A 27,171-nucleotide genomic window follows, 5' to 3' on the forward strand; every position below is an offset into this window, starting at 1 on the left:
TCCTGATACCAAAACCAGACAAAGACACTACCAAAAAGAAAAGTACAGACCAATAACTTGCAAAAGATACGGATGCAAAAAAAAAAAAAATGTAGATGAAATCAATTTTTAACCAAGTATTAGCAAACAGAATTGAGCAATATGTGAAAAGATTTATACGCTATGACTGTGGTATTTTGGGGATGCAAGGCTGGGTCAATATTCAAAAATCGGCTACAGTGAAAAATCGACTAAAGTGACCCACCATACCAATAAACTAACACAGAAAAGCTACATGTCACATCAGTTGAAGCAGAAAGCATCTGACAAAATCCACACACTTCGATGATAGAAACTCTCAGAAAAATGGGAACAGATGGGGGATTTCCTCATCTTGACAAAGAGCATGCATTTTTAAAATAAAAACTGTATTTTTAATTGAAACATATCTGACACCCAACATTCAAGACCAAGGTGTACAGCACATTGATCTGACACATCTGAACAGGGTAATATGGTTGCCTACAGGGGTGGCATCAGTTAGCACTTCATTACATCAGAGTTCTCATTGCTTTTTTAAATGTTGATTTAAAATTTCTTGGCTGACAGGTCTTAGCTGCGGCACTCAGGATCCTAGTTCCCTGACCAGGGATCAAGCCCAGGCCGCCTGCACTGGGAGTGGAGTCTTTAGCCAATGGACTACCAGGGAAGTCCGTCATTTCTCTCTTGTGGTGGGAATAATTAAGATCTAGCTCTCAGGAATCTTGACGGTTTTAATACAACATAGCTGTCTGTGTTCACTGCACTGCGCTATCAGCTCTCCAGGACTTACTAGCTGCACACGTGTCCCTGAAACCTCTCTCCCAGTCCCCACCTGCCAGCACCACCCTGGCAACCACCGCCCCTTCTAGTCTGGCTTCCTTAGACCCGCATGAAAGTTACAATCATAGTGTCTTTCTGTTGGATTACCTCACTTAGCTTATGACCTCCAGGGAAAAGCACGCTGTCCAATGAAGGACACCCCTCCTCCTCACGAGGGTGTTTGATTGTACATCTCTATCTGTAGCTTTTATCCATTTGTCCCGTGACAGGCAGGTAGGTTTCAGTACCTTGACTATTGTGAATAATGCTGCAATAAGCCTGGGAGGACAGACATCCCTTTGATGTTTTCATTACTTTTGCATAAATCCTCAGCAATGGAATTGTGAGATCACAGCAACTCCTTTTTTGGAGGAACCTGCCTACTTCTCTGTAGTGGCCGCACTCACACACACTCCACCAGTGTTTTCTTGAGTTTTCAACATTGTTACCTCCATTCTGTTACCTCTACGAGCAGCATTCTGACAGGTGCGAGGTGATAGCTTGTGGTTTTGACGTGCATTTCTGATATTCACTTGCCTACTTGAAGCAGATTGTAAATTAGAGCCGTTTTAGGTCACAATCGCATTTACAGCTGCCTTGCCAACAAGCACCAAAAAGCCTCCAGCATCACTGGTGCTTCTCCTCTGGGCCTCCGGTCTTCATCCCACTGCCCCCCGGCCCAACGCTGACTGCCAAAGAGCCGGGCCACTTCCAAGGGGTCGGACAAGAGTCTGGCCCATGTCCCAGTTATTATTTACATTTCTCAGATATAACCGAGACATCTGGACACGAGAGCCCCAGCAAGCCCATGTGTCTCCAGCTGGGAATCTTCCCCAGAGGTCACCTCTGTGCAGCCGTATCTCGGGACACTTTGTCCACAAGGACGTTAACCTCACCCGCCCTCCCCTCAAGGCTTCACTTCTCCAGAGCTCCTGATGGCAGAGGGACAACAGGCCACACGGCCCGCTGGCTTGCGGCACAGGAGCCCAGCCAGCACGGACAAGGGTGCAAGCGTGGCGCACCCAGGGCCCCATGGTGGAGAGGCGTCAGGGCATGTCACACCCAAGATCCCGAGGTCACCAGGGATCTTAATATAGGAGGCTGCCCAGAATCAAGGAGGACTGTGAAGGCCATGGAGGCCGTCAGGCAGGCAGGAGGCTGGGGCAGCAGGGTCCTCGGCCAGTCACTGTCCCCAAGACAAACCCTGCAGCTCAGAAGTGGGCTCCACCATGTAACACAGATGACCACCCCTGAGGGCCTACTGAGTGCCCATGAACTACACACGTGCTTATAATCACCTACAAGGGGCAAGAAACTGAAAAATATGAACACATGTGTAAGTGAGCCACTGTGCTGGGAAACCAACGCGGGGCCCTGACAACAGGCGCCGTCGGTCCAAGACCCCCCAGCCTGAGCAGGAAGCGACCCGAAAATCCAGACAGCTCTGCATCCGCAGCTCTGCAAGTCTGAAAACCACACCCAAAACACAGCACTGAGAATAATATTTTATTTAGTCGTTTGTTTACAACTGAAACTCTGGGAATTCAAAATTAACATCCTTGCCCGTGAGCTTCTTATAGACACCAGAAAACGTTTCAACCTACAAGAGAAGAGATAAATGGTCACAACACACACAGGGGACGGTAGCTCCAAACGGGGCAAGCTGTGGTGGGCAAAGGGCTCCACCCCTGAGCCGCCTGCTGGCTCCTCTGGGTCACTCGGAGACGCGGGGGGTGACGGTTTACCCGAAATGAAGCCAAATGATAGTTCTCCCCAGAGTCTATCTCGACTACCACCCAGCCTTAAGTTCAGCCTAACACACACCATGGAATTACTTCACATCCATTTCTCCTAACAATTTAAAACAATGCCAGTGTTTAAAACATCTCCCAATTTAACCTGATCAGCCCCCAAGGCAGTCGGCTCCCACAGGCAGGTTCAGCACCACTGGAGCCGGCTGGGCTCACCCCGGCCCGGGGCCGCGTCTGGCCCCTCCCCAGGGGGGGCGGGCCTGCATCTGGCCCCTCCCCCAGGGGGCGGGCTTGCATCTGGCCCCTCCCCCAGGGGGCGGGCTTGCATCTGGCCCCTCCCCCAGGGGGCGGGCCTGCATCTGGCCCCTCCCCCAGGGGGCGGGCTTGCATCTGGCCCCTCCCCCAGGGGGCGGGCTTGCATCTGGCCCCTCCCCCAGGGGGCGGGCCCGGGAGGCCAGTCCCTACCTTGTGCTCCACGTTGTTCTGCTGAGCTTTGTCCAGATGGACCTTTATGAGTCGGCTGCCGTCCAGCTTCACGCGGATCCTCTTGCCCACGATCTCACTTGGGAAAACCAAGTCCTCCAGGATGGCGTCGTGCACAGCGGTCAGAGTGCGGCTTGAAGAACACAGCGACAAAAGTGAGAAACCCAGCAAGGTCTGCCCTCCTGGGAACCTCCAGGGCACCCCCACAAGTCAAACCCTGAGTGGAAGGCTCCAGGTTCCCGAAGCCACAGCAACACGAGCTTTCGAGTTACGTCCTTTTGTCTCATGTATCACAGCAGAGCCGCTGCCACACGAGGAGAGGGAGACACACACACTCCCATCTCACTTCCAAAGCCAGCGTGTTGTAAACCACACACACCAGCTGTCATGAGTGATCATCTCCAGAAAAGGAGACTAGTGATGACTTTTATTATAGGACACACCTTTAGGTTGTCATTCACATGATTCTCTGTAGTAACCTCTCTTCCAAAATGATCTTCTCCAGTGTTGTCAAATGCTTAGATGTCACCACAGGCTTTATCTACCGAAGACACTTTGAGGGGTCCCTGGCCTCTAAGATGCACCAAAGCCCCTCCCTGTTCCTGTGATGGAATGAGGCAACACCCCACCCAAAGGACACTGTTCTACCCCAGCTCTAGGATGTGGTCCCTCCCATGAGGGTCCCAATTTCAGCCCATCCCATCCCAGACTGCCAAGGGAGCCTTGCTCCTCTCCTGGATATGACTCCAAGTTCACAACCCATCTGGCTGCCAGACAAGGTTCAATTAACCCCAAACTTATAGCCTATTAGTTTTGTACCACAGGATACCAGGAACGAGAGAATGAAGAGACTGTTCTCACTCCCAACGTCTGCAGGGCTCCCTTTTATTACGGAACGTGTCCAGGTCTTATTCACCCCTCAGTGGCTCAGACACCACGTCCTACTCGTTTCTCTTTGTCCGGCAGCTCTGCACACACGGAAGGGGCTCCTAAATGACCACAAAGCTCCACTGCTCCAAGGCCAAGAGCAGCTTCAGCACCTCAGCACACAAATCAGACGGTCAGCCCAGCTGACGAATGGCTGCTAACCGCTGGCCAAGCACACCCTTACGGGTTAGGAAAGCACTATGGACCCTGTTATTTACTTCCTTCAAAACACAAGAATAGAACGGAATCTAGCTGGTCTCAAACTCAAACTCTAGCCCGATCTAAACTTCTGAGGAAAAGCACAACTTGACAATCACGAAGCAGCAGAGCTAGGCTGCTTCAGAAGGAAAGCGACCGAGACCCTGCACACAACTCGTGCAGGAGAAAGATGAGCGCAGAAGGGAGAGAAGCCGCAGGCAGGAAGGCAGACCGGAGACGGGGGGGATTGCTCAGCGCAAGGGAAGGGAAGACTCCCGGGTCTGCGCCAGGCCATGGGACAGGCTGGCGTCATCAGCTGAGAAGTGGAGACAGGCTTGCGCCGAGGGAGAGCCACGGCTACAGACCTGGGAGTCAGCACCTTCACCGTGTGCAGAGCAAAGGGGCTGCTCTTACAGTCAAGGACTAACTCAGGCCGTCAGGACCCAGGCTGCAAAACCACCTGAGTAGCAGCATTAACAAATGAAACCTCCTTGATTATCCCCTGTATTTGATCTCCTGCAAACTATCCAGAATAGCCCCCTCCAACAGTTCTACATTCTACTGCTACCCCAACTGCCCTGAAAACAAGACCAAAGCACCAACAGCCAAGTTCCGTAACGCCCGGCACGTGCCTCTCCAGCCTCCACAACGTGGCACCATCAACACCCGTCCACAACACTAGAGACCCTCATGCCCTGCTTCTAGGCACTCCCTGGCTCAGACACCAGCACCACGAACACTGGCTGGACGGAGGGAGGATGAGTGATGCCCTTTACCCCACCAGCACTGATGCTCAAGTCCTTTCTCAAACCGCCCAAGGCAGGCCTGCAGGGACCCAAGAAACCAAGTGTGTGGAGTCAGCGACTTCAACACAACACCAGAAAGCTCAGACCAAGGAGCCACCCTCCAGTATCTAGTTTACAGCAGATAACCTGCAAGTCAATCAGGTTCATAAAACATGCATCACCCGCAACACCTTTAACCTCTGCCATGAGCAACAGACAAGTCTAGTTTTTCAACGTCAAATCGACAACTAAAGTAAACAGTGAGAACACACCGTGCCGCCAGCCCACATCGGGTGTGCTCTACCCTCCACGCTCCCTGGACCCCTCCTCACCGCTCCTCCTTTACCCGAAGAACCGGATCAAAGTCGCACCTTTGGTGAGCGCGGCGACCTACTGTACCACCTACGTGCATGTATGTAACTCTTACCTCCAGAATCAACCTGAAAACATTTCAGTTACAGAAACCCAGTTACTTGATAAAAATTCCCATGGGAATGGCTTTCCTACATCACTCACACTTAAAAAACTTATATAACTCTTACTATAAATAACCCACGCCAATCAACAATGGTTACTAAGAGGGGTACACACATTTTCGATGCTGAAGAAACCTACCTCCTGGGACGTTTCTGCTTATTTTTCGTACGGCTTTTTCGAGTTGGCTTAGGCAGAATTCTCCTCTGTAAGGTAAAAATTATCAATGAACAAACTTTTAAAAAGACTTCAGTTGTCAGAAAACTAAGCACTATCAAAACTACTTTACAAACCAAAGGACTTAATGGCTGAATAAATTCAAAGCTCCAGAAAGTCAAACAACCTAGACCCAACAAGTGAGTAAAAATCTCTATAGTACTTCCTGACCTCATTTATTCTTTCAGAACCCGCTGCTGCTGCTAAGTCCTGTCAGTCGTGTCCTGGCAGCCCACCAGGCTCCCCCGTCTCTGGGATTCTCCTGGCAAGAACACTGGAGTGGGTTGCCATTTCCTCCTCCAATGCAGTAAAGTGAAAAGTGAAGTCGCTCAGTTATACTCTTAGAGACGCCATGGACTGCAGCCTACCAGGCTCCTCCATCCATGGAATTTTCTAGGCAAGAGTACTGCAGTGGGGTGCCATTGCCTTCTCCAGCTTATAGTAAAATGTAACTGGAAAAATGTGACTGATCCCCCAAATATTACACACCTGTTTACATTTCATCCAACCCACTACCCACTTACAGGTACTAAGTCAGAATACTACTCCTTGACTTACTCGTCAGCTAAGCACTTAAGTCCTAGAGATTTCTGTTTGCAAGAAGGCCCAATCTAACTTAAAAAACAAAAACACAGCCTCTTAACCATTTTCTCCTTACCCTACCAACCATTCCTTTGCATGCCTTTTCCTCCCAGCTGCTGCTGCTGCTGCTAAGTCGCTTCATTAGTGTCCAACTCTGTGTGACCCCATAGATGGAAGCCCACCAGGCTCCCCCATCCCTGGGATTCCCCAGGCAAGAACACTGGAGTGGGTTGCCCATTTCCTTCTCCAATGCAGGAAAGTGAAAAGTGAAAGGGAAGTCGCTCAGTCGTGTGCGACTCTTTGCCACCCCATGGACTGCAGCACGCCAGGCTTCCCTCTCCATCACCATCTCCCAGGGCTTACTCAAACTCATGTCTTTAGAGTCGGTGATGCCACCCAGCCATCTCATCCTCTGTCCTCCCCTTCTCCTCCTGCCTTCAATCTTTCCCAGCATCAGGGTCTTTTCCAATGAGTCAGGTCTTCGCATCAGGTGGCCACCCGGCAACAGTACCCCCTATCTCTTTAACCTGGTGCAAGCGGCGACCAGTGACTCTACCAACACAAGCCCTCACTCCAGCGACCCAACACGACGTGCCCCGCGGACGCACCTGGGCGATGAAGACGACGTGCTTCCCGCTGAACTTCTTCTCCAGCTCGCGCACCAGGCGCACCTGGATTTTCTGGAAAGACTTCAGCTGCGGGACGGGGACGAAGATAATAATAGCTTTCCGGCCACCGCCAACTTCGATCTCCTAGAGTCGAAGCGGGAAGAGAGGCACAGATGCAGTTAGGCGGGGAGGGGGACCCCGGCACTACCGGCGGCCCGAGCACATGCCCAAGCCCCGCCCCGTCCTGGGGGAACCCGAAGCCCACCCCGGGAGGACCCCCTTGCCTTGGCGGCCGTGATGTTCAGCTCCCGCAGCTGCGCCTTGAGGTCCGAGTTCATCTCCAGCTCCAGCAGGGCCTGTGGGGCGGCAGAGGGCGCAGCCCACGCTCAGCGCGCGCAGCCTTCACTCACCCCGACCCTCTCCGGGACCCCGGCTCGCCCGCCCCCTCACCTGGGAGATCCCCGACTCGAACTCGTCCGGCTTCTCGCCGTTGGGCTTGACAATCTTGGCACTGGAGCTGAACATGGCCGGGACCTGGAAGCACAGGGCGCTCAGGGCGAGCGGCCGGCCCCATCTTCCCCCCGCACAAGCCATCGGGGCCCCCGGGCCGGACAATCGGCCGCATCCCCACCCGGGGGCCCCAGACGTGTGCCTCCCGAAGCCGGCGGACCGGCATAGCGCCCGCGGACCACATACCTTGTAGAGGCGGCCAAACAGTCTTGCCGCTGCCGACCCGAGTAGGCCTAGGAAGAGGCCTAGATATCGCGAGAGTTCGTTAAATCCCGGCGGCGGAGGGGAAGAGGCGGGAATAGCGCGAGTAGAGAAACCGGAAGAACCACGGAGACGCGGAGGCAGCCTAGAGAGTCCCCTGAAGCGGCGTCTGAGGGCCGGGAAGCCGGGAAGGATTTTTGGCTCCGCTGTTATCCTTGTCTCGGCTGCTGGCGGGAATTCCCGTGTGGGCAGCCGAGGTTCCAGGCGGGCGGTGGGCGGGCCCGGCGGGAGTCTGTCGGGGGTCCCAGGTCCTCCTGAGGAAAATGGCTTGGGCTACCCCTGAAGATAGGACCAAAAGCCTCACTTAACATGAGGAAGCTTAACGTCCCAGCTGAAACAACGGAAAGGAACCGGAGACTTGGGTTCCGTTTGGGCTGTGGAGGACCAAATGAGATGCTTGTGAAAGCGCTTTGGGAACGAACTGCTTTACGAATAAATGTGGTTTCCAGGCCACACTGGGCTCTCGTATCGACTGCTTGGTGCGGCCGACGATTCTGAGACGTCTAGGGACACCTGTGGTGGAGGCGGCCTGGAGCTGAAGAACCATCCCAAGAGGGAAAGTTCAGCTCAGTTCAGTCGCTCAAGTCGTGTCCGACTCTTTGCGACCCCATGGACCACAGCATGCCAGGCTTCCCTGTCCATCACCAACTCCCAGAGTTTACTCAAACTCATGTCCATTGAGTCCGTGATGCCATCCAGCCATCTCATCCTCTGTCGTCCGCTTCTCCTCCTGCCTTCAATCTTTCCCAGCATCAGGGTCTTTTCCAGTGAGTTAGTTCTTTGCATCAGGTGGCCAAAGTATTGAAGCTTCAGCATCAGTCCTTCCAGTGAATATTCAGGATTGATTTCCTTTAGGGTGTACTGGTTGGATCTCCTTGCAGTCCAAGGGACTCTCCAGAGTCTTCTCCAACACCACAGTTCAAAAGCATCAATTCTTTGGTGCTCAGCTTTCTTTATAGTCCAACTCTTACATCCATACATGACTACTGGAAAAACCATAGCTTTGACTAGACAGACTTTGGCAAAGTAATGTCTCTGCTTTTTAATATGCTGTGTAGACTGGTCATAACTTTCCTTCCAAGGAGCAAGCGTCATTTAATTTCATGGCTGCAGTCACCATCTGCAAAGACCTGGGGCCAAACAGGGTGCAATTCCAGGAGGAGGATAAGGGACACTTGGGCAAAGTTGGGGCTCAGGCTGGACAGCTGAATTTAGTGCAGCTGTGGTGAAAGATTCGGGGATGGCAAATGGCCTTAAAGTGGGTCAATAATTCGACACAGCAGAATTTTTTATTGGAAAAATGCTTAGTATCCTGTCACTTGAAACACGTGTGTCAAGGACTTCCTGCCCTAGACAGGAGCGAAAAATACAATTCACAAATAATTGTCTAGGTGTGTGTTCTGTGCTAACTATAAGGAAAACCCACTGGATCCTTGCCCTTGGGAGATGGCAATTTCGAGAGTGAAAGTGAGAGTCGCTCAGTCGTGTCCTACTCTTTGCAATCCCATAGACTACACAGTCCATGGAACTCTCCAGACCAGAATACTGGAGTAGGTAGCCTCTCCCTTCTCCAGGCAATCTTCTCAACCCAGGGATCGAACCCAGGTCTCCCACATTGCAGGTGGATTCTTTACCTGCTGAGCCACCAGGGAAGCCCACCAGGGAAGTTTAGTGAAGAAAACATAATTTGTATGACTGAATACATAATGACAAGTTACAACAGTACATACGAGTAAAATGAGTAAAGGGGGCCAGGAGGACTCATGCTTTAAGAAACCAGGGAATTCTGTGGAAGAGATGAGATTAATCTGTGGTGAGGAGAAGGGGAAGACAGAGGATGGGATGGTTGGATGGCATTACCAACACGATGGACGTGAGTTTGAGCAAGCTTTGGCAGTTTGTGATGGACAGGGAAGCCTGGCATTCTGCGGTCCATGAGGTGGCAAAGAGTCACTAGGGAGAAGGGCATTTCCAACCTAGCAAACAGTATCTGGCTGTGGGGAGATAATCTACTTGAACTTCAGTTTCCTCACCTGTCAAATTTACCAGAGCAATTATCCACATGGGCCAGGTGCTGTGGAAAATGCTTAGAATGTTACACTAGGTGATGTCTAAGATTTCCAACAGCCTTTACTAAGATTGTGTTCATCTCAGATATTTAAAGCTATATATACTTCTCTATGTGATTGCAGCCATAAAATTAAAAGACGCTTACTCTTTGGTAGGCAAGTTATGACCAACCTAGACAGCATATTAAAAAGCAGAGACATTACTTTGCCAACAAAGGTCCGTCTAGTCAAGGCTATGGTTTTTCCAGTGGTCATGTATGGATGTGAGAGTTGGACTCTAAAGAAAGCTGAGCGCAGAAGAACTGATGCTTTTGAACTGTGGTGTTGGAGAAGACTCTTGAGAGTCCCTTGGACTGCAAGGAGATCCAACCAGTCCATTCTAAAGGAGATCAGTCCTGAGTGTTCATTGGAAGGACTGATGCTGAAGCTGAAACTCCAATACTTTGGCCACCTGATGCAAAGACCTGACTCATTGGAAAAGATCTTGATGCTGGGAAAGATTGAGGGCAGGAGGAAAAGGGGATGACAGAGGATGAGATGGTTGGATGGCATCACTGACTCAATGGACATGGGTTTGGGTGGACTCTGGAAGTTGGTGATGGACAGGGAGGCCTAGTGTGCTGCAGCTCATGGGATTGCAAAGAGTCGAAGATGACTGAGCGACTGAACTGAACTGATACTTCTCCAATGTTAGGGAGAGAGGGGCCAACTGATTATCTCACTGGAATCAGCTTGGAACTTGTTGAAGAGAGAAAATGGAGCTGACCTGTGATCTTACCTGGGTCACCATTCCAAACCTCCTTGATGAACCATTTCCATTCCTTTCCCCACTTTTTCAACCTGGCTTCTGTCTCCCACTCCACAAAAGTAGCACTCCAGAAGTTCGTCCAGTAAAGTTCTTTCTGGTCTCCAGGACTTTGTTGGAAGGCCTGGTGGGAGAGGACATTCTTGTCTTGCCTGTTCCCCATCCTCGGGGAAAGCATTCTTTCATCACATCAGTGACTATGATGTTAGCATTAGGTGTTTGTAGATATTTTGTAGATTTATTGAGGAAGTTCTCTCCTATCCCCGTTTTCTGGGTTTTTATCATAAATGGGATTATGTCAAATGCATTTTATGCATCAGTTAGTATAATCATGTGAGTTTTTCTTCCTAGCCTGTTAATATTGTAGACTACCTTAATGGGTTTTCAAATATTGCACCTTCCTTGAATGTCTGGAATAAACCGTGCTTGGTAATGCAATATAATTCTTTCTCACTCATGTGAGATGGGCTCATCATCTTACTCTCATCTTACTTTCTCATCATCCACTTATTAATATTTTGTTGAGGATTTGTAATGTCTATTCACAAGAGACATTGGTCTGTAGTTTCCTTTTTTTGTATTGTTTTGGTCAGGTTTTGGACTAGGTTAATATCAGCATAAAATAAGTTGGGACATGCTCCCTCATCTTGTATTTTCTGAAAACAATTGTGTAGAATCAGTGTTAAGTCTTCAAACATTTGGTTGAATTCAGCTGTGAAATTATCAGGGCCTGGAGATGTCTTTTTCCAGGGGTTTTCACTATGATGAATTCCATTTCTTTAATAGTTACAAGAATATTTAGATTATTTCTTTCATATTGGATGAAATTTGGCAGTTTGTGCTTCTACAGGAACTGGTACATTTCATTTAAATTGTTGAATTTATGCCAGTAGAATTGTTCATAATATTCCCTTATTATCCTTTTAATGTTCAGAACAATAAAATATGTATTTTTAAGAAGATTCCACAAGAACCTTGAAGTCAGTACATTATTTCGAGTTCCCGCAGGAGGAAAGTACTACGTGGAAACAGCTTGTACATCGCAGGGTTAAAGGACATCTGGGCAGTGATCGGGAGAGCAGTGTCTTTTGAGGGGGTACAACAAAGCACCCCTTCTTTAGGAAAATCTACCTTCCAGAGGTCAGAGGAAGGTCACTCAGTGCTGGAGAGGACAGGTTTTTCATCTGTTCTGACAGCAGATGCCTTAAGTGTCGAACCTGGGCTTGGAAAAACTGCCATTTTTCTTTGGCAGTCCTAGGTCCCTTTACGGCTGAAAGCTTTAGTGAGTGGATGCTGTCTTCCTGAGGGGAGGCTCAAAAACGAGAGCAAAGAAGCAAATCTACATGTTGCAATAATGTAGAACCTCGGGAAGTTTGTAACCTCTGGGTCAGCCTTTGGGATTTGTGAAGAATGAGGACTCTCAGTAAAATCCTGAGGCGATGCTCTCCCTGAGTTGTTTTTCTTTCAAGTGAAAGGGGTAAGGTACTGGCCTGTTTCACTGACTGGAACACTAAGGAAATGGAGATACTGAGAAGCGGAATATTGCCCGCCACATCAGTAAACACAGAATGCCACAGTCATCAGCAGTCCAGCCAACTCTGAAGGAGAGTCGGCCAGCCCTGAGGGAACTCAGGGAGGAACCAAAGAGTATCAGCCAGGGGAAGCTATCAGACTGCAGCTGCTCCTTAGAGTGAGCCCTGAGGAAATTAGGATGTGAAAACACTGAGGTGCCTATGAAAGGAAGGGGTTCAGCGAGCCCAGACTCTTGCATCTTCCCATACGCAGTTGCTGTTGTTCAGTTGTTAAGTCTTGCCCTCCAACTCTTTGCAAACCCGTGAACTGCAGCACACCAGGCTTCCCTGTCCTTCACGATCTCCCACAGTCGGCTCAAACTCATGTCTGCTGAGTTGCTGATGCCATCCGACCATCTCACCCTCTATCACCCTCTTCTCCTTTTGCTTTCAATCTTTCCCAATTGGCAATACAATAATGTCTCTCCCCAGAAGGAAAAGGCCAAAGGCTGAAAAACTCAGTGCTACTTTATCTGAAGCTGTGCTACGTGCTGTGCTAAGTCTTTGGGACCCTTTGGACTGTAGCCCAGCAGGCTCCTCTGTCCATGGGATTTCCCAGTCAAGTATACTGGAGTGGGTTGCCATTTCCTCCTCTGGGAGATCTTCCCAACTCAGGGGTCAAACCCATGGCTCCTGCGTCTCCTGCATTGCAGGCAGATTCTTTACCCGCTGAGCCATCTAGGAAGCCCCCATTATCTGAAACACCCCTTCCCAGGAACCAGGCCAGTGGCATTTTCAGCCAGCTTTGGTTGAAACGGTCTGATCTCAAGATGAGACTGAAGTGCCAAAGGCAAACTCACAGAGCAAGGCCTGAACTGGAAAGAAGAAGCCTTGACATAGATCCCAAATAAAGCCTGGAGGATCTCACATACAAGAGGGCGTGAGCTTGGATCCACGAGAAAGATGTACCCTCAAACTGCAGGGTCAGCAGGAAAAGCAGTGAGCCCAAAGGAGCAACTTGGGTACCACCCCTCCTTGCTCACCCAGTGAAGGAGGAAACAGACAGAACAGTCTCTGTCTTGAAAGCAGGACTCCATCTTGCGCCGGACTGTGGACTTAGAGCTATATGCCCAGTATCTACAGTAACGACATACCAACTGGAAAACCAGGCCCCTGGAAGGAAGAGCCCCAGGGGTCATACCTAGACTCTCTGTAGCCTAAAAGAATACCTAATTATCTCTGTAACCGAATAGAATCATAAATTCTATTATGCTTATTGGGGTATGATCACAGGGGTATGTTCACTGTTAACTACCTAGGCTTAAGGCATATGAATCATGGGTTAACTTTGATTGTATCTTTCTTTTCCCTTATTCAGACTAGTTTCAGGGAATTAGGGGAGGTAGGTTTGGGCATGTACACTTAGGGTATATAAGGTTTTCACAAAAACTGGTCAGGGTCCTTGGCTAAGAGGAGACTCTGCCTTGGGCCCGCCAATGTAATAAACTGCACTCCACTATCTGCATTGTCCTTCTGAATGTTTCCCGGAATGCATGGCTACAACATCTGAAGTGCTCTGGAGCCTTCTCTGGCCCCTGTAGGGACAAGAAAAGTGATGACCTTAAACAAATAGACTGCCAGGTATTTCTCCAGCGAAGATGGGCTTATTCAGGGTCAGCAGGGAAGTACAGTTCAGGATCTGCCACCGTGGTGAGCCATGGGAGTTCCAGCACAGCGAGGGAAAGAGAGTGCTTCTGTGGAGAAGAGGGAGGTGGGGGCTGTGGAAGACAGTCTGTGGCTGTGCACTGACCACGTCTCTGCCGCAAAGAAAAGTCCTCTTCGTCTTGGGCTCTGCCATTGTCGCAGGGCAGGAGAGCTCCCGTTCTGGTCTCCCAGGTCTATTTAAGGTTTCTGCTCATTAATTTTTTACACTGGGTAGTTCTGGCCCAGGACAGAATACTGCCAGGGCAGAGGGCACAGTTAAACAAGCAAGATCGGTTCTCCTTTAAAAAGTTAACTTGTTTATTGTATAAAAGTCCCCGAGAAAAAGGATCCTGTGCTGGGAATGCCTTATCTCAGCTCTGTGAGGCAGAAAGCCTAGAGGTCAAGGGGGTGAGAGAGCTTACACGTTAAAACAATTCTCTTCCCTCCAGATCACAACTCCTGATGTTCATAATAAAGTGACAGGAGAGTTACTGATGAGTCCTTGAGTGTAAAATGAATTTATGGACCTGCCTGTCTGATCAAGAATTAATGGACTGAATTTAACAGAAGGTTTTCTCTCCCCTCCACTTATAGCTGGCAGGATTTTTATTGTATTATCTATCAGCCAGTGTAAGGAGCACGTGAATGAAATAAATGTGGAAGCCTGTAAGGAATGTGAAAATCTTATGCATTTAATTGAAGCAAGGTCACTGGCTTCTGCTGGAGAGTCTGAAGGTCACTTTTCCTGTATTACTATAGGTGGCCTGTAGAAATACTGGTGAACTGTCAGTAGGCAGTAGGTGATTGCTGAGATATTAATCTCTAAATTATAGAAATATTAATACATTTGACTTTTATCACAAACTAATTATTTGCGCATCTTCAATATATCTCATCAAACGCAACATCATTCTTCCCAGGCATCTTCATGAAACATGCACGAGATGAAAAGAACTGGTGCCTTTGCAGACATGCTGTGTATCGACCACACTATGCACACGGAGTCAGTGGATATTCACAGCCCCTGGACACAGCAGCATCATCTCCATTTTCCAAAGTGTATAACAGAGACTTTAAGCAACTCCCCGAATTTATACAGCTGGCAGTTGTGAGGCTGGAATGTTCAGTCAACATTGTGAACTTCACAGCTCAGGGGCAGGAGAGCAGCAGAACTGGGGGATTGAGTCACAGGAACACTTCATTACTTCTGCCACTCAGCCCCACCCCCCACCCCGAGGCAAATATCCCCTGGCAGTATCTTCCGACTCTGGTCCAGGGCTCTGTACCTTATTGAGAATGAGCCAGTTTTTGCCCAGAGTAAGTAAAGTCACACACTTGGAGCCAGAGATTAAGATAAAAAATATTTACAGTTATCCGTCAACAAAAATGCCAGAAGAAACAGTTTTATAATTGCAGAAAGCCACTCAGATGCTTTTCTGAACATAGTCAGATAATTCAAACAACAACTTTGCAGGGATGATGAGTACTCTGTGATAAAGGACCACAGCCAGCTAACTTACATGCAAAAGCAAGTCTTAATCAAGTAGGTCAGACGCAAGGATCAAGCTAGTGGGAGGTGGGCTACAGTCAGACAGCACCTTTTCAGGGGCCCAGCCTCTTTCTTCTTCCAGGCAACACTGCAGCCTACAGCTGTGTCTATATCCTGCACAACTATTATCATTTCATATCTGTCTGACAATCCCAGTTCTTTCCAAGCTTTGAAGATATTTGCTTTTGACTCACTGCTGCTAAGTTGCTTCAGTCATGTCCGACTCTGTGCGACCCCCATAGACAGAAGCCCACTAGGCTCCTGCGTCCCTGGGATTCTCCAGGCAAGAACACTGGAATGGGTTGCCATTTCCTTCTCCAATGCATGAAAGTGAAAAGTGAAAAGGAAGTCGCTCAGTCATGTCTGACTCTTAGCGACCCCATGGACTGCAGCCCACCAGGCTCCTCTGCCCATGGGATTTTCCAGGCAAGAGTACTGGAGTTTGACTCACTACCCTGACTTATTTCCACGTCAGCTTCTCAATCAGAAGTCAGCTCTTCCAGGTGTCATCTGTGTCCACAACTTAACCTGTGCCACTGGGAGGTGAGCGAGTGATGCGTCTAAAGAAAGTAGGTCAAAAGTAACATTTCCAAGGCCCTGGTCTGTGCCTACCAGGAGGCTGCAGGAGCTCCAGAGGCCCTGGGCAAATGGAGAATGAATGATCTCAAGAAGAGGGGCTGTGGTCGTTCTTAGAGTGGTCACTGGGCCATCCCTAACTCTGATCATATATCCACAGAAGAGATGTGGCCATCAATCATTACTCGATTTTTAAGGGCAACTTTTTTGAAAGAAGCTACCTTGAAGTGCAATAACAATAGGAATGAGCAATGGACAAGAGCCAATTTAAATTAGTAAAGTTGAAATTTTTCAAATGGATATTTATTGAGTTCACAGGCAAGAACACACTGATCACACGGTTGCGGTTCCTTTTTCCTGGAGTTTCAGACTTCCTTCTCTGCCTAATTCACCCGAGTGAAAGAAAAGTGAAGTCGCTCAGTCGTGTCCGACTCTTTGCAACCCAATGGACTGTAGCCTATCAGGCTCCTCCGTCTATGGGATTTTCCAGGCAAGAGTGCTGGAGTGGATTGCCATTTCCTTCTCCAGGGGATCTTCCCAGCCCAGGAATTGAACCCGGTTTCCCGCATTTCAGGCAGACGCTTTACCAGCTGAGCCACCAGGGAACGCTTCTTTTATCCTTCAAACCTTACTCATGCACTACTGCGTTCCCTGGCCCTCCAGGCACTGGCTCACTCCCCCTGCCTGGCATACACTTTTCTCTTGAGATGTCTTCTGTCTGTTCACATGCCTATCTCTGTCTTTGTCAATTTTGTATCCCCGGGGCTTGGGTCACACAGCATAGGTGTTCAGTAACATCTGTTGAACTGAAGACTTCAAGAAAATTGTTTTTGTTGTTCAGTCACTAAGTCCTGTCTGACTCTTTCTGACCCCATGAACTGCAGCACATCAGGCTTCCCTGTCCTTCACCATCACCTTGAGTTTGCTCAAACTTGTCCATTGAATCAGTGATGCCATCCAACCATCTCATCCTATGTCGTCCCCTTCTTCTGCCCTCAATCTTTCCCAGCATCAGGGCCTTTTCCAGTGAGCCGGCTCTTCGCATCAGGTGGCCAAAGTACTGAAGCTTCAGCATCAGTCCTTTCCATGAATATTCAGGATTGATTTTCTTTAGGGTGGACTGGTTTGAAAATTAGGTAGTTTAAAATTATTTGAAAAGGAAGGCTTGTCAATGGAGAGGACTTTTACAGAAGTCCATTTGCTTACAGAACGAAATGTGAAATATTGGGTAGATTATAGTCTAAGGCAATATCCTAAGACATTAACTTTCCAATAAATACCCCCTTGGGTCGCAGTGCGTTAAGTTCTGGACATCCCTCTGGTTACAGAACCTGGGTAGAGGTGGGGAAAACGTGCCCCCGCCAACTTGAGGGGACCGTGGAGGCGGCGGCGGGGTGCGGGCTCACCCCTTCCCCCTCCCTCCCTCTGCCGCACCCACCCCTCTTTTCACTTGTGGACGCCAATGTCTTTCCGGCCAGGACAACAGTGGGCGAGTAAACCAGCCCATCCGCGTGCCTGGCTGACCCTGAGTGTATCCCGCACCCCGGGAAAGCCCAGGAACACGGGGGGCTGACCTGGGGCCGGGGGTTGGGGACCCGACGCCCAGCGTGCAGAGCCTCCAGCGCCCACCACAGTCGCAGACCCCGGGAACGGTTCCCAGGAGCGCAGGCGGGCGAGAGCCGGGAGGCACAGCCCCCGTGCAGGCCCCACCCCCCGGACCGTCTCCGCGGGGCCCCGCCCCGGAAGTCCCTGTCCCCGCCTCTGCCCCCTGGGCCCGGACTCCGAGACTTCCGCCCAGGCCCCGCGTCCTCACGGACATCCGGGATACTGACGAGTCAGGAGAGCACTTGGCTCCGGGCCCCACCCTCGGCGCCGGGCTGCGTCATCTCCCTGCGCCGCCGCCGGAAGTTCGGGCTCTGTGATGGCGGCGCTCGGCCGGGAGCTGAGGGGTTCGGCGGTGGCAAGGAGTGAGCGATGACCCGGCTTCTGGGCGTGGTGCACAGAGTGGCTTTGGCCTTTGTGGGATGCCGCAGTCTTGCCATGTTCTATGCCGTGAGGAGGGGCCGCAAGGCCGGGGTCTTCCTGACCTGGTGAGCAAGTCGCGCCGATCCAGGGCGGTGTGGGCGGCTTCGCTTGGGGACCGGAGCCCGCGGCCCTCTTGGCCACCTTGGGGTAGGCGCGCGGGGGTCCTGACGTGGTAGGCCTCGGGTCCGCTTCGTGTTTGCTGGGAATATCAGAAACGCCGCTTACAGTCACGGATGGCCAGAGGCTTGCTTCTATTTAATCCTTCCTGGTGGCTCAGACGGTAAAGCGTTTACCTACAATGGGGGAGACCCGGGTTCAGTCCCTGGGTCGGAAAGATCTCCTGGAGAAGGAAATGGCAACCCACTCCAGTATTGTTGCCTGGAAAATACTATGGACGGAGGAGCCTGGTAGGCTACAGTCCATGGGGTCACAAAGAGTCGGACACGACTGAGTGACATCACTTCACTTCTTCCCTTCTGTTGCACGGAAAGAGTTTCCAAACGGTGACACATAATGGAGCTCAACGCCTGATCTCATCTTCTGCTTTTAAAAAGAGAAATTCTTGTCAACTAGTGTTCATATCCCCGTAACAATCCTGTGAGTTAGATGGGATTCTCATTTTTGGGTGTAGTTACTGTGTTACAGAAATTCACGGGGCGAGTAAGTGACAGATGGAGGTCTTGAACCCGGGTGTTACGATTCCAGGGCCAGGGCTCTTCCCCCGCGTTATCGAGGTCTGTTATTTGTGTATGTGTTGTGAGTGCCCTGTGTTGCCCCCTGCAGCTGTGCTGTGAGGAAGAGGCCTCAGAAGCTGATCTTTATGTTGTAATGAAGTGATTACATCTCCAAAGTTCTCCTGTGCTTTGAGGAAGGCCTTATGGTGCAAGCGTGCTGTCTGGCCGGCACACAACATGACACGGGGCGAACGGTTGGACGTGCAGAGGAAACTACAAACACGGAGGCTTGATCCTTCGCCTCCACGGAGCTGACAGGCCCACGTTTTCACACCGTTCCCAGCCTGAGAAAGTAGTCTGTTAGAAAGTGGGTGAGTCACAGCCCGAAGGAGTGACCCTGCCTTGTGTTTCAGGGATGAATGCAGAGCACAGGTGGACCGCTTTCCTGCAGCCAGATTTAAGAAGTTCGCCACAGAGGAGGAAGCCTGGGCCTTTGTCAGAAGGTCTGAAAGCCCCAGTGATTCAGAAGGTACTCACAGCTCACAGCATTGTGACATTGTAGCCTATTCAAAGCCTGTCATAGCCCAGGAGTCTCTTGATTTATATGCTGTGGTGGTGGTTCAGTTGCCAAGTCGTGTCACTCTGTGACTCCATGGACTGCAGCACACCAGGCTCCTCTGTCCTCTGCTATGATCTATGTAGCTACTCCTCTAAACACGGAGAGGAGAGATTATGGTTGTTTCCATTTTACAGATTAGGAAACAGGCTGAAAGCGTTTTAACTTAGGGACTCCTGTTGGTAATAGTATTAGAGACAAGCCAGGACTCAGATCTCCTATTCTGTTCAGGGTCCTCACTATGCTTAATTCCACCTTTAAATGTACTCATTCTTGTTAGTGGATTTTATGGGCTCTAGTTGTAAAATGATGAATGTAGTTCTTTTCCCAACATGCACCTCTGGCATTTGCTTTTTACCCTGGATGAAGTCATGCAATTGGAACTTCCCGCAGTTCACGTGTTAGAAAGTAGAGTTAATTGACGTTTACGGACTAACATAAGGGACACCGAGAGTGACTGCATTAGAGCACAAGAGTTTAAACTGTAACCGACCTTGAAGAAGTTTTTTTGTTTTCATGAACTTTACTAAGGCATTTTTTACTGCAGTGGATGAAGGCTGAGAGGAGAATATTTCAAATGAGCTTCTTTGTAGCAGTCTGGAGCTCACCAAGGTGCTCAAACTTTGAACAAGTGCTCCTCTGGGCTGTCGTGACCATTCTGGGTCGAGCGGAGTTCAAGGGGAGGCAGGCCCTGCTGGGAGTCTGCCCTGAAAGGCGAGTTTCCGAGGAGGAGGAGACCCAGCCTCCCGTGTGGCTGCCTCCTCCATCTGCCAGCAGCCTTTCAATGGGAGTGTGATTGACAGTTTCATTTTCTCCCCAGATGGAAATTGGCTTGGGATAGAAAGCTAGTTTGGGAGTATCAGTCTTGTCGTGGTTGGGTCCTTTTTTTTTTTAAGATTATTTTTGGCTGTGCTGGCTCTTCACTGATGCGTGGGCCGTGGTTGGGTCCTTTTTTTTTTTAAGATTATTTTTGGCTGTGCTGGCTCTTCACTGAAGCGTGGGCACGCTCTCTAGTTTTGGTAAGTGGGGATAACTCTTGGCTGTGGAGCATGGGCTCTGGCGTGCAGGCTTTAGTTGTGGGCTCAGGGGCTTAGTTGCCCCTTTGGCATGTAGGATCTCCCTAGACCAGAGATCGAACCTGTAACCCTTGTATCGGCAGGCAGAGTCACAATCGCTGGACCACCAGGGAATCCCCTAGAGGAGGACTTTCGAGGTAAACATGAGGCGGATCGAGTGCGTCAGAGCGGACATACCGGTGCTGCTCCGGACGTAGTGGAGACTCCCTCCGGCGCTGCCGGGCTGGCTTTGCCGCCCTCTGAGAGGTGTGGGGTGAGAGGCTGCGCCAGGCAGGGGGCTTCAGCCGATGCCTGTCTGGTCGGTGCTCAGCGAATGCACTGGTTTAGGGTTTAGGGGAGGGAGTGCCCTCTAGCGTTGGGTTAAGGTGGTGGTTTTCGAGATCTCTGTGTTCCTGTTTCTGCTCCATGAAAGGGAGGTGCAGGGAAAGCGGCTTCAGGTCACCGAGTGCTTCCTTGTACAGCAGCTGTGGTGGGTGAGGTCATTTGACAGAGTTCACAGCTGATGAAAGGTAGAGCTCAGATAGAAACCAGTTGTTTGAATCATGGTTTGGTTCTTCTGCGTCAGCTGCCGTAATTATATGAAAGAGTGAAGCGAGCTACAGCCTGAGTGGTATGAGTATCCCTTGAGGGTCACCCTCGGGTCCACTCTGGAAGGAGCACTCAGCCAGTGCTGTCCCCCCGGGCAGTGCCACTCCCCCCGTGCGGTGCCCACCAGTGCCGTCCCTGCACGGACCCTTTTGGCTTCCACTTCCCTTTCTTAATATGTCCCATCGTCTGTTCTCAGCTTATGTACAAAAACTGGGTCCTTGTTTTCTCTTGGGAAAGAGCCTCTCAGAGTTTCTAACTCTGAGCCCTGGAGGGTTCAGCACCCATGGTATCTCTGCCATTTCCATGGCAACCAGTGGTCTTCTTTAGCAGCAGCTTTGCTGTGGTCTTTACCCTGCCCTTGTGGAGCTTCTTAAGGAAAATTTAGAGTCACTTTCCAGGACATCAGTCTTTCCCTCCTCTCACGTTGTGTTGTTTCTAGCTTTTGAGTAGACTGTCTTTCAGGGCAAAAAACTAAACACGTAGAAGAACCACAAGTGAAAGCGAGCAAGCGACTCCGTGAGCCCTTGGATGAGGATGAAGATGCAGAGGCGTGTGCGAAGCACGTGCGGCAGAGCGCAGAGCCACTGCCTCCAGTTAGCAAAGACACCTTTTCTTACATGGGTAAGTCTGTCTTGAATTTTAAAAATGTTAGTACTGTAATTATTTATGTGTAAAAACCTCTTCCGCTTAAGAGAAGTTTGAGCTGACGTGTAACCTTCTTACCTGAAAAAGTCATTTAAAAATCTCTAAGGTCACTGTTTTATAACCGATCAAATGGTGCAGAATTATTAGAATTTTGGACATTCACTTGAAAACTATTTTATAAGCTATACGTGAAAAACTCGGTGATCTTTGTAAACACCGTTGTTCTCTATGGACACAGTGTTTCTGGTCCCTAAGAAAATGCAAAGACTTCAGTTCTTCAGGTAAGAAAGGCCCTGGACAAAGCTCCTTTATATGTTGACTGGCACCAGCATCTTAATCATTTACATACCATCTTTGCAAAACAGACATGATCCTGTCTTCTCCTGTGAAGCAAGATGGTTGTGAATTCCTCCTGTGCCTTTAGCTCTAGGAATCAAGTGTCCATATTCAGTGACTTACGGTACATGAGTCTCCTTTTTGTCCTTTACACGTATGAATGAAAAATAGGAATAAGTAGCAATTTTTATATAAATCGGTGCATTTGTGGGTTCCAAGTTTTCCCAAAGAAGAAGCCATTTTATAATTCAAGGGAATTATAAATTCAAGGGAAACCAGTAAAAAATGTTTGGTCAAACTGCATGGAAACTGTGTTTGAAGTTATGTGAAAAGCAAAATCAAATGATCTAAATAAAGTGAAGCAGATATTTGCGGGGTGACTGGAAGATGAAGCGCGAGGGTCCCCGCCTAAGTGCCTGGTGGGTCCTCACAGCCAGCAGAGAGCTGAGGACCCGAGAGGCAGTTATGCCGAGCATCTCCTTCAGCAGACCGTGGTCTTGGAGCCTCCTAGTCCTGCCCGCTCACACCTCGCCTCTGCCCCGCTTGCCTTCACCTGCTTAGTCTGCCCTCCTGTGACACGCCTCACAGGCACCGCCTCTGTCTGCCCACACCCCTGCTGCCCGGCACCTGGCAACCCAGTGCCCCCTCTGCCCGGCTGAGTGCTCTGCTGGCCATCAGCAGCGTGAGAGCCACTCCTCCTCTGCCTTGTTCTTTATACAGTACTGGTGTGTCGATCAAACTCTGTTTTGGTGGAAAGAAGCAAACACTAGTAGCAGAAGGCCGAAGACAAAAATTAGGTGCGCATTTGTCAGAGGACATCCCTTCGGGCAGGGAGGTCTTCATCACCATCAAGGCGCTGTTGTCTGCAAGGGCCGCTTTTGGGGATAAACGTACCCCCGACCCCCACCCCTGTGGGGAGGGGGCCGTGGCATTGCTGGTTGGCCTCTAAAGCAAGCATTGTAAACAGCAGCAGGTTCTAGGTTTACAGAGCGATCCCTTTCACTTGAACTTGCCCAGCAGGCAGGACTGAAATATGAGCGGATTCCAAGCGGAAGAGTCAGGTGCCCCCTGAGGCAGTAGTAGTGCTCTCCTGCGCAGAAAACTTCCAAAGCACAGCTGCCCTCTTGGACTAGAATGCTATCTCAACTGCAGTAAATTTTTTAGATGAATTCGAGTTTTTCATAACGCTGGTCCTTGGATACTCACTCAGTTTCCCACTCACAGGGGACTCTGTGGTCGTCTACACTGATGGCTGCTGCTCCAGTAACGGGCGCAAGAGGGCTCGCGCAGGAATCGGCGTGTACTGGGGGCCAGGCCATCCCTTGTAAGTAAGCCAGAAGAGGTGGCTTTTATTAAGCTTCACATTTAACCGAGTCACGCTTCAAAACTTGGGAATGGATGAGGCAGCATCTGCTACTGTTTGATTGTTTGGAAGCGTTGGCAGGGCTGGCGGGAGGGTCCCGAGCCCCTGGGCAGTGGTTTTTGCAAGGATGCATCAGGGGCGAGTCCCCAGACGGGGACCCTGTGCCCCTGCCACTCCTGAAGATGAGTGAGCTTAGAGGCGACCCGTGGTTTTCAAAAGGCACAGAGTCAGGGTGAGGGGGGTGAGATTGTTCACACGCGCCTGCCCCAAGTGCGGAAGAACTTGAGGAGTAACTGACAGCCCAGAATCCACGTGAAGGAGGGACTGCAGCCCTGCGGAGTAGCCGCTCAGCGCTCAGCGGTGTCCAGGTTCCCAAGCGGCCCCGGGAGGGAGCGGGGTGCTGCTGCCGCGCCTCCTGGCCTGTACGTCCGCCCGCCTCCGCTTGATGCCTCACTTAGCCTTGAACCCTCCACGGGGTGGCGAGCTCAGGTGGTGTGAGCATCCAGAGGCTTAGTACCTGGCCAGGATCACACGCTAGTGTGTTTCAGGTCCAGAAATTAATCTTGGGTTTTGCCTCCTGGTCCAGGGTTCTCCTATAAGACCATACCGTGGCACTTTTCAATAAAATGTTGGGTTTCTTGGTTTGATTTTTAAAGGCTGTGTTCTTGAATGATGCTTTCATTCATTTCAAATAAAAAATGTAGAGAAGTATATTAGCCATTAAGTGACTTAAGGACTGACTTTGAGAATTCGTGTTACAACTTATTTTCCTCTGTACTGTTTTGATACCAGAAATGTAGGAATTAGACTTCCCGGGCGACAAACAAACCAAAGGGCGGAGATTCATGTAAGTTGCTGGGTGTAGTTTTCTGCTAAATGTGTCAATTCATCGTTCTTTACTGTTGACTCGAACATATCAGTGGACTTTCTACGCTCCTTGTATGTAAAATACTCAAGAGTCCAGAAGTTTGGGGCTATAACAGTCCTGATGAATAGGAGTTTTCTAGAAAAATGATAAAGCTTGTTTTGAGTAGATGTCTGAACAGAATTGTATGTGTAGCCTTATTTCACATAGACGATGTTATCCTTACAGTTAGCACAGGAAAAGGAATTTAAATTTTTCAGTAATTTTGAACAACAGTGTCGAAAGTTGAATGGTCTTTTCAGCATGAAACTGGTGTGTTTCTTCAAGGCAGCCTGCAAAGCCATAGAGCAAGCTAAGGCTCAGGACATCACTAAGCTGGTTCTCTACACAGACAGCATGTTTACCATCAATGGTAAGCAGCCACGTTTGACTTCTCCTAGGGTTTTTGGAATGATTATTCAGGGAAGTCCGTGTTTCCTTCCCTGGAGGAGGTGTGGTGTCAGGGCAGGACCCAGACTGTAAGGGGATGGCGCTGGTGTGTTGGGGCTGAAGGAAGCCCGCACTGGTCCGGGGTTACCCCAGAGGCTCGGCCGTGATGGGCATGTGCGCTTCCTCTGGGAGGTTCTGCCTGTGGGCCCACGGCCTGCTGGGGGCTTGGGGGTTGTGGAGGAGGGGGAGGACGTGGGGCCTGAGCCCCGGAGCCGCGGGTTGTAGGTCGAGTGGAGGGACGGAGGAGCCAGTGCCCGGCCCGGGGGGAAGGAGGGTCCAGATGGTGACTTGGGTGCCAGTGGAGCAGCGGTCAGAGGGCCGTCTAGGGAGGAGGGAAGATGGGTGCGTGCGGGAGGGACCTCCGAGTGTTTGTGTCACCCAGGCATCACCACCTGGGTGAAGGGCTGGAAGCAGAATGGCTGGAGGACCAGCACCGGGAAGGAGGTGACCAACAAGGAGGACTTCGCGGAGCTGGAGCGGCTGGCGCGGGGCATGGACATTCAGTGGGTGAGTGCCGGGCCGCGAGGACCAGGGGCATCAGTGAGCTAGCGCAGCAGTGGTTTGGGTGATGACTTGCGTCGCTGCGGCAGTGTGTGTGAGAGCGCCCCCATGAGGAGTGCTGCTCCCGCAGGCGGCCCCCCGCCCCCGCCGCCCCCGCCCCTGAGAGCCGCCTGTGAGCTGCAGCTCCAGGTCTCTTGGGAAGTCTCCATAACGTTGGGTAAACTAATGTGTACTGTGTCTCGTTAAGAATGGAGTTGCGTGATGAAGCTTTAGTAATGTGATTTTTTTTTTCTTACACTAGGTCACTTTTACTAAAATTACCTTTTTTTTTCGCCTTTTGTTTTATGTCAGTCTATAGCCAGGTAACGATGGTGTGATAGTTTCCAGAGGACAGCAGGCTCAGCCCTGAATATACACTGGGTGTATGTATATCCATATCCAAAGGAGAGTGTATATCCATTCTCCCCCCAGAAAATTATCTTTCTGAACAACAGAAAGTTAAAAGTCCAGTCGCTTTCTTAACCCTACCCTGCTCTCCCAGCCCAGGACCCTCTTGACTGTTTGACAACCTGTTTGTCATTTAAACTTGCTTTTCAGGGACTTGCCTGCTGGCCCACGGGTTAGGACTCCACGCTTTCACTGCTGAGGGCACGAGTTTGATCCCTGGTCAGGGAACTAAGTCCCGCAAGCCTTGCAATTCAGCCAAAAACTAAAATTAAAAAAGAAAGTAAACTTGCCTTTCAGCAGCCTAAGTGCAGACAGTTCAGTTACACGGGTGCACCCCTTCTGTGTAGCAGCACTGAGGGGAGTAGGGTGTGTGTGTGTGTGTGTGTGTGTGAGACGTACATATCCATCCATACCTCTACTCTGCCTGGAAGCTCACCATTAAGTGGGAAAAGACCGACAGAGCGCTGAAGCCCAGTCTGTGGAGAAACTGGTTCCTGCCGGCGTGTCTGGTGCTTGAGTGCGGGGGGCCCACGCCTTGGGCTGCGCTGAGGGGGGCTGTGGGGGCCACTGCGCTCGCCCTCTGAGGGGTTGGCTCGTACTGCAGTGAGCGTGTAGTGATGTGCTGCTCGTGTAAAAAACTGGTAAGAATAAAAGGAAACTTTATTTAACAGATGCACGTTCCTGGCCATTCGGGGTTTAGAGGCAATGAAGAGGCGGACAGACTAGCGAGAGAAGGCGCGAAGCAGCCCGCAGACTGAGCAGGTGCTGTAGCTCCTGGAAACCCTAAGCCATGGCCCGCATCCCCTTTACTTACTGGGGTGAAGAATAAAGCTCTAGGCTGGGCCCCACCGTCAGTGGGCAGACCCGGCTTTCAGACTAAACCCAGAAGGCGGGTGCTGGTCTGTGGTGTGTGCAGTAAAGCTGGTTGGATGGTTCATAAATTGAACATTGTTCAGATTTGAGAATTCTGTGAGATCTTAGCATTATGCTTTATTGGGCTTGATACTGTTCTCATTAGCTGTATTGCAGTTTGGACAAAAATGTCAGGGCCTTGATTTCACAAGGATGAGGTAAACACGGGTTTAAAAGTGCAGGCAAGAAATCTAGACATTTTCTGAAAGCATTCATTTGCCTTCTAGTCAGCAGGATGGAGTCAGGACTCAGGTGGACCGGTGCCTCCGCGGGGTTGGAGGAAGGTGTGCCCCCCCGCCCCCCAGGACCCATGCCCAGCTCGGGGGACGTGGCCGTGCCCGGTGGACATGAGGGGGGCCGCCTGCCTCCAGCAGTCCCGGCTGCGTGCCCACCAGATAGCAGCAGTCACAGCGTCTGAAGACTGCGGTTGTTAATGCTGTAAAAGTGTCTTTGGTTATTTTTGTTAAAAGCACCTTGAAAATTAAAAACTTTAACATTATTTTTTTCTTCTACAAATGTTGTCATAAAAGCATGCAGAAAATGATATAAAATAAATGGACTGCTTACTGGATTACTGTCACTACAAATACCGTTACGTTATGACGATGGCTGCAAGTGAACGCCCTTGTGACCAGCCCCAGCCCGGCGCCTCCGTGCACAGCCTCCGCGCCCCCCAGGACTAACCCCACTGCTACAGGAGTGACTGCCTGCTTTTCTCCGTGGCAGTTTAGTCTGCTGATTTCTTCCCTTGACGTTTCTCTTTTCTTTAATTTCCTTTTAATTGG

At 50.3% G+C, this 27,171-nt stretch overlaps 2 protein-coding genes across 5 annotated transcripts; one reads left to right on the forward strand and one right to left on the reverse strand.

Annotated features, from left to right (window-relative positions):
* Positions 1-2,333: 2,333 nt before the first annotated feature.
* Positions 2,334-7,710, reverse strand: RPS7 (ribosomal protein S7). The gene is made up of 7 exons (XM_019966858.2): positions 7,561-7,710; positions 7,315-7,398; positions 7,149-7,220; positions 6,865-7,008; positions 5,600-5,664; positions 3,057-3,207; positions 2,334-2,440 (listed from the first exon to the last, which is right to left on the reverse strand). The coding sequence occupies exons 2-7, from the start codon at positions 7,387-7,389 to the stop codon at positions 2,363-2,365; spliced, it is 585 nt and encodes a 194-aa protein (XP_019822417.1). The 5' UTR covers positions 7,390-7,398; positions 7,561-7,710; the 3' UTR covers positions 2,334-2,362.
* A 10,027-nt stretch (positions 7,711-17,737) lies between these two features.
* RNASEH1 (ribonuclease H1) lies at positions 17,738-26,957 on the forward strand. Of its 4 annotated transcripts, none has more exons than XM_070795414.1 (10): positions 17,738-17,939; positions 18,962-19,077; positions 20,324-20,377; positions 21,279-21,449; positions 23,034-23,133; positions 23,965-24,019; positions 24,365-24,449; positions 24,909-25,033; positions 26,146-26,236; positions 26,614-26,957. In XM_070795414.1, the coding sequence occupies exons 1-9, from the start codon at positions 17,824-17,826 to the stop codon at positions 26,230-26,232; spliced, it is 909 nt and encodes a 302-aa protein (XP_070651515.1). In that variant the 5' UTR covers positions 17,738-17,823; the 3' UTR covers positions 26,233-26,236; positions 26,614-26,957. The 4 variants fall into 4 exon arrangements, with proteins under 4 accessions (XP_070651515.1, XP_070651516.1, XP_070651517.1 ...); XM_070795415.1 differs by having other exon boundaries at positions 21,291-21,449; XM_070795416.1 differs by lacking the exon at positions 20,324-20,377 and having other exon boundaries at positions 17,739-17,939.
* The last annotated feature ends 214 nt before the right edge of the window (positions 26,958-27,171 follow it).

Source organism: Bos indicus, chromosome 8 (genome assembly GCF_029378745.1).
Source record: "Bos indicus isolate NIAB-ARS_2022 breed Sahiwal x Tharparkar chromosome 8, NIAB-ARS_B.indTharparkar_mat_pri_1.0, whole genome shotgun sequence".
Classification (NCBI taxonomy): domain Eukaryota; kingdom Metazoa; phylum Chordata; class Mammalia; order Artiodactyla; family Bovidae; genus Bos; species Bos indicus.

Coding starts and splice junctions, on each gene's coding strand:
- RPS7 (XM_019966858.2), bottom strand. CDS start 7,389: ATGTTCAGCTCCAGTGCCAAGATTGTCAAGCCCAACGGCGAGAAGCCG. Junction 3,208..5,599: donor AAGCAGAAACGTCCCAGGAG/GTAGGTTTCTTC, acceptor GTGTTCTTCAAG/CCGCACTCTGACCGCTGTGC. Junction 2,441..3,056: donor AGAACAACGTGGAGCACAAG/GTAGGGACTGGC, acceptor CTTCTCTTGTAG/GTTGAAACGTTTTCTGGTGT.
- RNASEH1 (XM_070795414.1), top strand. CDS start 17,824: ATGACCCGGCTTCTGGGCGTGGTGCACAGAGTGGCTTTGGCCTTTGTG. Junction 23,134..23,964: donor TGGGGGCCAGGCCATCCCTT/GTAAGTAAGCCA, acceptor TTTTGATACCAG/AAATGTAGGAATTAGACTTC. Junction 24,450..24,908: donor CAGCATGTTTACCATCAATG/GTAAGCAGCCAC, acceptor TGTGTCACCCAG/GCATCACCACCTGGGTGAAG.